Source organism: Myripristis murdjan, chromosome 9 (assembly GCF_902150065.1).
Source record: "Myripristis murdjan chromosome 9, fMyrMur1.1, whole genome shotgun sequence".
NCBI classification, from domain to species: Eukaryota; Metazoa; Chordata; class Actinopteri; order Holocentriformes; family Holocentridae; genus Myripristis; species Myripristis murdjan.
In genome coordinates, this window is record NC_043988.1 from 30715015 (window position 1) to 30726773 (window position 11759).

General features: G+C 42.5%; 2 protein-coding genes across 4 annotated transcripts in view; one reads left to right on the forward strand and one right to left on the reverse strand.

Moving 5' to 3' along the window:
* rnf215 (ring finger protein 215) lies at nucleotides 1–11358 on the forward strand. 2 transcript variants are annotated; one of them, XM_030060025.1, is made up of 10 exons: nucleotides 1–335; nucleotides 1080–1232; nucleotides 2319–2390; nucleotides 2978–3063; nucleotides 3411–3465; nucleotides 3607–3711; nucleotides 4850–4966; nucleotides 5115–5258; nucleotides 7079–7181; nucleotides 7603–11358. In XM_030060025.1, exons 1-10 carry the CDS (start codon nucleotides 111–113, stop codon nucleotides 7623–7625), a joined length of 1083 nt encoding a protein of 360 aa, XP_029915885.1. In that variant the 5' UTR covers nucleotides 1–110; the 3' UTR covers nucleotides 7626–11358. The 2 variants fall into 2 exon arrangements, with proteins under 2 accessions (XP_029915885.1, XP_029915886.1); XM_030060026.1 differs by having other exon boundaries at nucleotides 7618–9716.
* Nucleotides 9106–11759, reverse strand: part of ascc2 (activating signal cointegrator 1 complex subunit 2) — a 15815-nt gene continuing 13161 nt past the window's right edge. Inside the window, exons 17-20 of one of the 2 annotated variants that reach the window (XR_003928753.1) lie at nucleotides 11693–11759; nucleotides 11487–11578; nucleotides 10151–10390; nucleotides 9106–10115 (exon numbers count right to left, since the gene is read on the reverse strand). The exon at nucleotides 11693–11759 is cut by the window's right edge and continues 21 nt beyond it. Coding sequence is in view for 1 of the 2 variants with exons in the window: in XM_030060023.1 (XP_029915883.1) it covers nucleotides 10219–10390; nucleotides 11487–11578; nucleotides 11693–11759 (331 nt within the window). In the remaining variant the exon portion in view is untranslated. Of the gene's footprint in view, nucleotides 10391–11486; nucleotides 11579–11692 lie in introns of both variants that reach the window. The other variant, XM_030060023.1, reaches the window with a different exon arrangement.

Below are 11759 nucleotides of genomic sequence, written 5' to 3' on the forward strand. Positions count from 1 at the left end.
GGCTGGTGGCTGGTCCAGGATGACGGCCGACAGCTGATCCGGGTTGTGTCTCTGCAGCGTGTCCAGCTTCGGCGGCCCGGTTCCTCGGTTCGGTTTCCTCTTCACGGCTCATGGCCTCAGTCCGGCTGCTGTGCTCGCTGTGTGTGACGCTGCCGCTGCTCGGCCCGGGGCTGCCGGCCGCGGCCGAGCAGCTCCACGTCGCTCTGGTCGAGGTTTTCCTGGAGCAGCGGCCGGCGGTCAGCGCTCTGCTGCAGGGGGAGGTGGTGGAGCCCGGCCGGGGCAGCGGCTCGGAGCGCCGGGACGGGGAGCGGGACCTGCAGGGGGACCTGATACTGGTCAGGACACACTCTCTCCTGCAGGGACACACTCTCTACCATGCCAGCTTTGATTTGGCAAATTTTATAATACAACAGAGTGCAAAATAATAATAATAAAAAAAAAAAAAAAAAAAAAAAAAAAAAAAAAAAACTGAATGAAAATGCAGCTGTATAAATGCCAAGCTGAGAGGCCAGGATCAGGCAGATCAAAACAGACACTGCCAACTAAATAGGGATTGGGAAAATCAATTCACTTAACTTTCGTTACTGTTGTTTATGACTGTTAATCGATTCTTTATTACTTGAGTCGATTAATTAAAGATATTAGTATCAAGTTTAAATATCATATAGGTTCCAAAGTGCATTCTCTGTTTTTGTGCATAATTTCAAACGACTCATAATAAAGTGAAAAAGGAGGTGATATTACAAGATAACGATACACCACAATATGATATTATCACAATACTCAATGTGACACAATACACGATAATACTATTGTGATTTTAATCTTTTTTGCAATATACTAAGTGTTGAGATAACATATTGTGATTTATTAGTTTTTTGACTAAATTGTGTCTCCAAGGGAGACTTAATTTTTATCTAATAAGAAAGTTTTCATTTTGTTCAGAAAATCCTGTGTTCGTGTATGATACAATATTGCCACACAAAATATCGCGATACTATGCCGTATCGTCCCCCCACCCCCACCCCCTAGGAGTTACACTGTGCATGTCACACGTTTGGTCCATGTTCTGCCCTCAGGTGCAGGATGAGGAGCCCCAGGTGAGCGGAGGAAAAGCCGACGAGGAAGCCAAAGAGCAGGAGCCGTGGATCGGAGTCGTGCCTGTGGAGATGGAGGAGAGCAAAGCCTCCACCGGCAACCAGGAGTCCTTCGCCGACACCGTGGTCAATAAAGTGAGTCGTTCAAAGGAGAAAATCCACCCTCAGATGCTCTCATATTCAGCACATCCTAGGAGTTAGTGGTTTCCTACATTTCCCATAATGCTTTCAATCAAAGATGAACGTGTGTGTGTGTGTGTGTGTGTGTGTATTTAGTTAGTGAACATGGTTTTATTGATTGCAGCTGCAGGTCTTATTCAGAAAATAGCATAATGTGGCAGTGTTGCATTCAGGTGTGTCACTGCAGGTGGGGAAATCATCATCACTGACTCTTCTTTGGTGGATTTGTCCCTGCATGATCTTTAAACTCTGGTGCAAATTTATCAGTTAAGATAAAGGTCCCTGCTCACTGAGGGACTCGGTGTTGGGAAGGTTACTGTTGAAATGCAAGATTACCAGCTCACCCTATTAAAAATGTAAGATGCAACTATTTTAATTACTTCATCCGAGTCGTGCAACTTAGTACATGTGATTACTTACCTAAAAATCCCTTTCCTAAAAATGAAGTTTGAACCAGGCACTTTAAACCTCATGACAAACTCAACACTGACTGTAGAAACTTTTAATAAAAGTCCTTAATATAACTTGAATTAATTAATCAGAATGTTTTGATTTTATGCACAACTATCAAAACTAATCATAAGTATGTGTATATTGAAATGTAACCCCTCTGTAATCACTAATATATTTATCTCAGTAACTGCAACTGATTACAGTGACATTTATTTTGTACTTTAATTACTTTTAGCTCGTTGCTCCCCAACACTGGAGGGACTGAAGCCAAAACCCGATGCTGACCGTTGATGTTTTAGATACGGCCTCTGTCGTCACACTCTGTGAAATATCTTGATGGGATGTGGTGTCATGTGGGCTGAGCTGATTATCCATGGGGGAAAAATGTGCACCAACAACAAAACACAGCCAAAAAAAAAAAAGAAAAAAAAAAGGAAGGCACATGGCCAGAAGAGAGAGAAGAGATTTGCAGATTTTGTTTATTCTCCTGTCACTTTTCTCTGTTATGATTGTTAAAGCAGTCACAGGAAAAAAAATGCAACCCTCTTCATTTGGCGTTTTGTTGTTTTTCTGCTCTCTGTCTGCCAGATGAAGCGAGCCTTGGTCCTGGGAGCGTCTGCTCTGATCATTCTGGCCCTCAACCAAAACACTGTCAGCGAGGTAAATCAGCACAGTGAGCCTCTAAATACTAACGTGTACATTAAAGCGTAACTGCTGCCACTTCTGATGCTGTTTTCCTGTGCTTTTCAGTCATAACATGACTGAATGCATGAATGCTTCTGATCACAATCTTGTCAGTCATGCAGGTCAGTTTTGGTGCTACCTGGGCTGTTGCTTTAGTACTCCCTGGTTTCTTTCCAGCTGCTTGTCTTCATGTGCTGCTGTGTAAAGTAATGCAGAATGAAGAATGTATGTTCTTGATACACATGGAAGAAAATTAAATTTATACGTTACTCATTTAGAGTGTCAGTGAACTGAGAAAGGCATGCTTTAGATGCTTTTGGAGTCCAATTGTTTTTTCAGCAGTTCTTAGCTCATTAGGAAGCAGAGGACGAAGGTGAGCTGCTCTGTTATGAAGCAGTTGTCGAGAGATTTTGATCTGGTTTGACGGCCAGTGATGGAAAATGGTTTGAAAACGGGGTTGCAGTCTCCCTTTAAAGACCAGGCTTTTGCCCAGATAGCACGCGATTGTTTCGCCTCACCGTTCTCACCAAGTCGGATGACCTTCCTGAATCAACCTGTTGCAGATGGATCTGTCGCAGGTTCTGTCCAAGCCCATCATCGTCATCCAGACATCTGAGAACGTCACCAAGCTGATCGGAGCGCTTCTCAGGTACAGCACTCCGACGGCAGCCCATCACAACACCACAGCAACTGGAATTTATATCTTAACCCCTAGATCAGTAAATAATGCTGGAGATATGATCTGAACTCACATGAACTAATCTACTGGCAACTTAATGTGACATTAAAGCCACGTTTATGGCATCAGTGTGGAGTCTAGTTCTACTTTTTCAGTGTCTTTTTCATTAATTTGATACCTGACTGATTTTTGGATATGACTTTACTCTAAAGGATTTCTGTAACTAAATGTAACAAATGAAAAGCAACAGAAAACTTGCTTGTGGGTGGATGTATGGAGGTTTAGCCCTGAGTGACAGTCAGTTGTTTTTTGCACAGGGGCCTTCACGCGACGGCAAAAATCACATACAAGACCATTCTGCAGGACAACTTGGTGAGCTCTTACAGCAGGCACTGGACAACGCACGTCTTTGTCTGCATTCATGTTTGTTATTACCACCGACCACCGGCAAAGGAACAAATGACACGCTGACTGAGTGTGTGAGCAGGTTTTTCTTTGTGTGTATTTTCACAGGGAGCCACCCTCACTCTGTGGTCCAGCTGCGGCCGGTCCAGAGGTGGCCTGTACGGAGAATGGCAGGGAGTCATCTGTACGGGAGAGACCAACTCTCAGGTCCAGGTGGGGCTGGGACTCATCCATAATGTCAGCCGCATCACTGGTAAAAAACAGTGGAAACCTCAAGAAAAAACATCTTTTGGTCTTCAGTTTACACACCAAATACTAAGAAGGAAACAGAGGTCTAGGTCAGTGGTTCTCAAATGGAGGTAGGTTGGAGTACAGCAGGGATTATGTGTGATTTGTTTAAACGTTAATTAAAAAAAATATATGTCATGCATGATTCCTAAAATAATTAGACTATGACCACTGCTGAAAAAAAATATTTCAAAGGGTTATGCTAATGACAAAAGTTTGAGAACCACTAGTCTAGGTGATTTAATGTGCCACTTGACAACTTTAGTCCACCCTGAACCTTGGAAATAATTATAAATCTCTGTGGCGGCTGGCAATTATTTATCAATACCAGCACCTCAGTGATTAATCAGGGGGGTTCCACACAGCAGGATGAGCAAGTTTGTCAGATAACTATAATAAGTGAATAATATTAGGGATGCATGATATTCGATTTTTTACCAATATTTTCCTCCTCTTTTGGCTAATTTCCAATGCTGATAGCAATATACACATATTTTCCCCACCTAATAGCAGAGAACATCAAGTCTCTCCTGTAGTGAAATTAAAATATTATTATGGCTTCTCTTATCACGAAGGCCTACTGGCAGATGTAGGCATAAAATACACTGCTTTTCAAAATGTACACATCCACTGGGCAAAATAAGAATATTACTTCACCTTAAGATATGTAAAACCTGACACATTTATTTTTATATTTATGTGACATTTTCCTTCAAACAAAACTGTAAGATTGATCCTATTGAAACAGGCTTGGATGATGCTCTTCCTGACAAAACCTAATTTTACAGATTCAAATCACTCTCACACTGGGAAATTGCATAATCTCTCTCCCAAGTTATCTGGCTAATTTTCTACTCCTGGTTTGTGGAGAACCTCCCACGTGCTGCCATTTCTGGTGTACAAAACTCTTTCTGGCTTAGATTATTTATTTATTTTTTAAACCCCAGGGCTCTAAATAAGTCTTTAAGTTTCTGGTGTTACAGAGTGATCTACAGATTGCTTTGTGCTTCCTCTGAAGGAGTCAAATTTAAATATTAGTGTCACTTGGCTGTCGTGTTTCCAGAAATATCTGCAGCAGCTGTGGGACACTGTCCTCCTGGTGGCCCTGATCCTCAGCACAGGGGTCATAGTTCAAGCCCGCTGGCAGTACCAGGACCGCCAACTTAATGACGATTTAGAGGTACACTGTGTTTATTGCTGCTCTTTGATTTCTTCTCCTTGCATATGAGAAGGGATTACAGTAAAAAAAGAGGTGCACTCTTGATAAAACACACTCAAATTTTGTGTGAACCATCTCCGCCTCACTGGCCCGTTGTCACGTCCCTCAGCTGCTACCTAAACAGGACATACTGAAGAGGATGTCGTCTCTGAAGACCAAGACGTACCATCAGCCCAAACCCTGGTGCGACCCGTCCCAGCCGATAGAGACCGACAACTGTGCCGTCTGTCTGGAGCCGTTCAACAACAACCAGGTCAGCACGGCGCTCACACGGCTGCTTTAACCCGTGTGACGTCACGCAGAAACAGCATGACTTCACATTTATTTCCATGCTTCCCATTCATTGTTTATGTGGGCAGCTGTGCAATGCATTCTGGTTGTGGTGCGTTGGGTTTCGAGAGACGGGGTGTCATGTTGGTGTCTCCACATTTGCATAAAGTTGAGGTCTGGGCTGCTTTATGCAAATTACGGGCATCAAGCTTGACTCGCCTCTTCTGGAAACTCCCGGCAACCTTTTAAACTAAATATTGTTGATCTGAAACGAAGACAAATTCAGCCTCAAATGATTTCAGAAACAAATTTCTGTGTACTATTTTTGTAATATCAAAGAAAGTTTCCAAAAGAGCCGCCAGTGTTGGTCCAAGTTTGAAATCCAGGAGAGGCCCGCCCACTATTGAGGCGTTCATCCAATCAGGTGCAGTTAGGAAGTGTTTGCATGGTTATAAAAAAGAGCAGCTGTCAATCATCAGGAATGGCCACGCCAATCAAGCGTACAAATTTAGGAAGCAGCACGGCACCCAGCGTCAAACACGCCCCTGTGGACACGAAGCACGAGTCAGGCTGCCGCGGGTTCATACTCTACACCTTTTTGTTTTTTGATGTTGTGAATTTAAAACTTAAAGGCAGACTACAGAGTTTCAAAGGGGAGGGCATCTCATTATGATGTGGCAAAGAATGAAGAATAACACTCAGTTCTCAGAAGAATAAAACTTAGAAAGGCCTCGGTTTATGAGTTTGTGACTATTCTACCCCTTCATAGCCCACTTACTCCACTGTTCATGTTTTTATGTATATCTGACTTAAAAAACATTCAAGATTCAATACAGGTATTTAAAAGTATTACATCAGTTATAAGGGTTATTAGGTTTCGGCATGCAACCTGAGAGGTTTTATTCCTCCTCAGCTCTATCTTCAGCATGAGTAAACAAAGTGGTGTGCCCTTCCATTTGAGGCTGCATAGTCTGCCTTTAAATAGTATTGGTGAGCTACAGAAATTGATGAAAGCATTTCCTATCTATGCTCCTTTAAGGATGATATCAAACGCTACAAAATACTGGTGGGAAGTAGTGTATAAAGCCTGCACCTCATTTTCTAAGCGCTCAAAATACTTAGTCGAAATAGTTTATCGTGTGCAACTAAAATGTTAATTTGTGCAGTTTTGTGTCATAAGGTTCAGGTAGTCTGTGGGTCTCCCTTCATACTGTGATGTCCTGTTTAACTTTTTTTTAGGGTTGTGATCAAGGTTTGAGATGTAAACGCAATTTAACCTTAACTTCATTTTGTTGTGTTGCAGCACTTTCAGCTGCATTTTATGTATGAGAGGTGCAAAACAGCACATCCTGTGCCATGCACTCTCCAAGGTGATTAGCACACCGCTCTAATGCAACATAGTTCTGCATTTGTGGTTGGTTAGTTGTTGTTGTTTTTTTTTTTGTCCTCAGCCTGCAATCAGCATTGAACTATTGAAAAAATTTTAAAAGGGTCTTTCAAATTCAGAGCACTTTATTTAACCCTAAGAGTGAATTAGGTTAAGTGATATTATTTCATATTTATTAGTACTGCAAAAACAAAACCTGGAAATGTTAAAATACAAAAAAAAACAACAAAAAAAACAAAAAAAAAAAAAACCCTGCCATGACAAATGTACTGTAAGACTTCTGTGTGGTTGTCCATGCTGGATATTGTTGAATTAGTGGATTATCTGGCTTTACTGCACGAGCCCTCTCACTGGGAAAGAGTTAGATAAATGCAGGTTGAAGTTATTTGATGAGTCTGTACTCTCTGTTGTTGCAGTGTCTGCGGGTCCTGCCGTGCCTACATGAATACCACAGGGACTGCGTGGACCCCTGGCTGCTGCTGCAACACACGTGTCCCCTGTGTAAACGCAGCATACTCAGTAAGTGTGTCATCAGAGCTTTGTGCCTTCCTGTTTAACCTTGTGCCGGCTGTGTTAATTCTCATTTCGGCACTTTGACACTGAAAATCTCAAGAAAAATGCACACTGATTAAATTCTTTTACGTGGGTTAGCAGCTCTGTACAGCGAGGTGACCCACAGCACCTTTTCAGTTCAATGCAAAACTCTTGGATAAATTAAATCCCAGTTTTCCATTGTTACTGAAAAGCTGAGTTCGTAAATAAAACTTCATGAGTTTCAGTTTTTATGTGCAGCTGCTGTTAGGAAGGAACCTCCATCTTATCAGCAGTGGCTAAAATAACAAGCCAATATTTAATAAAAGGACAATATCAGCTCAATGTTGGTCAAACACTAAAAGCCTGACACTCGCTCCACCATTTGTTCTCCTACAACTCTCCAAAGGCAACCTGTGTAAAGACAGCTAATGGTCGCTGCTGCTCCGCGACACCTGACCTCAGCCGGAGCAACACCGGGAATCAAGTCGCGCCTCGTCTTTGGTCACACTCCAGTAGCCGTTTTCTGACCTCGCAACTTCCTCCTTCCCGCACTTGACTGTGGGAGCGGGTAATCTTCTCGCAGCAGCTGACCAGCCACCGGGACCGTGGAGCGGTCCTGTTTTGACCTCTGACCTCCCTGAAGCAGGTCGTGCAGTGACACACAGTGGTAGTATGGAAACACTACTAAGATGTGCCGTACTGGTATTGTTGTGTGTGAACAGTACTTCTTCCCTGGATCACGTTACTGTACTATTGTGGAATGCTCTTTTTCTGTTTTTGTTCGATCGTTTTTTACCGGTATGTTGTGTTTGACCCACACCAGTGAAGTCGTGTGGATTCCTCTTCCAAGTTCAAGTTTTTAGTTCGAGACAAGAGCACACCCCGTAGTTTCTGACAGGCAGGCTTGGCCACAGTTTTTCCACGAGACAACATTTTATTTTGTGACCCTTTTCCAGGAAGACTGTGCGTTGTGCTCTGTTTTGCTGCAACCAACCTGGACACAGACCAGTGGCTTTTAAAAATTGGTACTTAGGAGTGAACTGCTTGTGCATGGACGTTCAGTGCTTTATGGTTTTAGGCATGGGTGTGTTGATGTGCTTAAATGCATCTACAGGTGGCCGCAGCTGGCCCATATCGGTGTTTTCTCTAAGTAGTAATGATGTCAGTAACCAACTAATGAGGCGGATTAAGGGGAACTCAAATTTAATTGTTCAGCCGATACAATATAAATACGAATATAATTTACAATTAACTATACCACACCTGATAAAAACATGGGAATCTGCAAGAGTGGCTGCACTTGAATGCCATGAGTTTAACAGCCAAAATATATTATTTAAATCTCAGTTGTACAGCCAGTGTAGTTAGAACTGTTCTGTTGTACGATTTGTAAGAGCGCATGTGAAGTTCAGTTGGATTTTGGATTTAAAAGAGTAAGTAAACGTCAGGCCCGAATCTCTGAAGCCTGGCCTTTAACAGTGAAAAGGTGGCTTGTGATGTCACCGCCGACAGAGAACAACAGGTGGTGACATGACCCCCCTACTCGTCACCATGAAAGGCCAGGCTTCAGAGATTTGGAGTTGGGGTTTAGCTACTGGTTAACCTTTGATTTAGTTTTTTTTCTTTTATCCTTACTGTTCTGTCAAAGTATATTCCAAGGTCTACAGCTGAAGAACTTTGAAAATGCCCCCGTTTGTTTGAAGAAGTCAAAGAAATACTGAAGCGATTAGAGGCCTTTGAGCATTGAGACTATGTCTGACAGGGTGTGATCAAAATGTTTCCAAGGTGTCTCCACCTGGGTCGTCTGTGATTAAGTCTCCACCATATCCTCCCATACTGGGAAAAAAAGTAAAAGTTCAACTCATTTTTGGAATGAATCAGGAGTGACAAAGCTTTGACTTCAAGGATATCAAAATACAGTATTCATGTATTTATTTATTTTTTTCTTGAATTTTGTAATGACAACTCCAAAAAGCAATCCCATGCTTTTTTTTGTTTTGTTACAAAATGCTCTCATAGATCTATTCTTTCCATAGAAAATAGTTGCTGTGCATGGCAAAATGTAGGAGCTCCTCCCTTTACACACACACACACACACACTAAATTTGTTTGGGAGAGATGAGGCCCCCCCCCATGTAGCATGTGCTTCTACACACACACATACACACAGCAGTGTGCTAATGAAATGTTAATATAGTGAATTTTCTTTTCCTATGGTTTCTGGAAGCTGGGGGACAGGTGTCGGGTCAAGGTGGATGAGGTCTCACACCTGTACTACTCATGCAGGATGAGTAATAAGACCCGCACGCCCCAGATTCCTTCCCCGTCTCTGATGTCCAGATTTGAGATTACCAGGTCATGGTAATTGTTCTTCCAGCTAAACTAGGAGCGACAGTCTTGCTGATGCCCTGGTCGTCTCTTCCTTTTATTCCTGTGTTGTTCATTCAACGATGATGTCAAAGAAACTTGATTCCATAACTCTGGATCTTAATAATAAACTGATTTGTTACTTGGCAAAAATAAAGACTTCATTTGTCCTCAGTCACTGGCTCACACTCAGAACTTTGGTTTTCAGTAAACTGTAAGAAGAAAGAAATCTAATTGAGCCAAAGAGCTGCTTGCCTTCAGGCTCAAACATTAACTTTAGGTGTTCAGTGTCTCTTTAAACATTCCCCCAACAAGCTGCTTTGCAACCTCCAGTTAACAAAAAGCCAAAATGTGGCCTTGCCAAAGAAAATTACAACTTAAGTGCAACTTTTCAACAAGCGACAAGGCTAACCATCACCAACCTCTGTAGCTTTTCCTGTCTGCAATCGGCTTTGAGGATTCTGCACGATTCTGGGACAAAAGGTGGATCATGAGGGTACCAGAGCCAAACGTCACAACCTTCAAATCTAACCCAAAATGATAACTAGGCCCCTGTTCCTCTTTCCCTCACTCACTCATATCTGAGCCACCATCTTGCTGACTCCTCCCTATCTGTCAGTCTGGTTCCCACAGCAGGCCACTGTGCAGGTGCAGGTCAGGAGGGGATCATGCCTTTGTTCCTCTTGCGGTCGGCCATGACGCGCCGGTTGTGGTTGGCGCCTCGGCTCTTGTTGGCCTCCTTCTTGCGTCGGTCCAGGTAAGTCTCCAAGGTCTGACCCTGACCTTTAGGCTTGCCCACCACATTGGTAGGAGGCTCTGGCCGATAGCTGGAAGAGACGGATCATGTTGTTCATAAATACCCAAGAGGGGTGTACATACAAATATACAGCAAATTTCGCAAACATTTTAAACTAGAATTACTGTCTGTAAGTGAAAACGCGCCTCCAGAAGTGTTTTTCCAGAACATTATGATGTCACAGTGAAGTTGACCTTTGATATCTATCATTTCAGTCTGTTTGACAGTTGTGTGAAACTTTGCCATAATTAGCGTGGGAATTGTTGGGTTAGGGTCAAAAATGTGTTTCATGAGATAACAGTGACTTTGACCTCTGACCACAAAAGTCTAATCTGTTCATCTATGACTCCAAGTGGATGTTTGTGCCGAAGTTGAAGAACTTCCCTCAAGGCGTTCCTGAAAATGGGACGTACATATGTATGGACGGATGGACAACATGGGAACATAATGCCTGTGGCCATGGCTGTTGCTGGTGTGGAAGCATTGAAAAATCATTGTCAGTACAACATCACCTCAACAATGCTACATGTAAAGAGTTGTTCGATGTTTCAGCCAAGTGACCTTCAATTAAACTACTTTTCAAATACAGCAGTGCTGCGGCAACACTGTTTTATATTCAAGTTACTGTGAACTTTGTCTCACCTGCACCTGCATAAAAAAGGACCAATCATAATATGCAAATTTGGTGCATTTCCATCAGCTTGGATAACAATAGGCTACTTGAATCTTGAACTGATTGCTGGGGGGCTTTTGCTTCTTAAAGGTCAGCTAACGTTGACCTTGTGTTTCATTCAAAGATGAAATCAAATGCAAGGGCTAATGTATGTGTACATGTAAGAAACAGCACATGTGATATCCTAATGCTCCAACTGAAGGTCACAGAATCAGGATGGAGGCTTTGCATGTGGACGTGACACCTATTGTGAAAGGAGATTTAACCAATTCACAAACCGATCAAGGCAAGCCTACTTAACCACCATGTAGTTTAAAAAGAAATTTTTTTAAAAAAATTCACGTTTTAAGTGATTGTAACAACTTTTGCAAGACTGAAGAATTTCTCATGACGTTTCTATTTTCAATGCATACTTGGCAACAGGAACAGGATTATGGTATATGAATGTCTTTACCCTTTCCTTTGCTGCATGGCAGCTCTTCTGGCCTCAGCCCTCTCCCTCAGCAGGGCTGGGTCCTGCACAAACTGGTCCCTGTTGTCATTGTTCTGGAAAAGAAGGGGCTCAAATGTAAACTCACCTATATATATATAGTCCAATGATAAAGCAAAGTACAAAAAGACCAGAACACACTTAACAAACATGGGAATTTCTGTTAGTACCTGTCCAGTCTCTTCCTCCTCTTCACTCTCCTCATTGTCCAGATCTTGTTTGTTTCCTGTTCGTAGC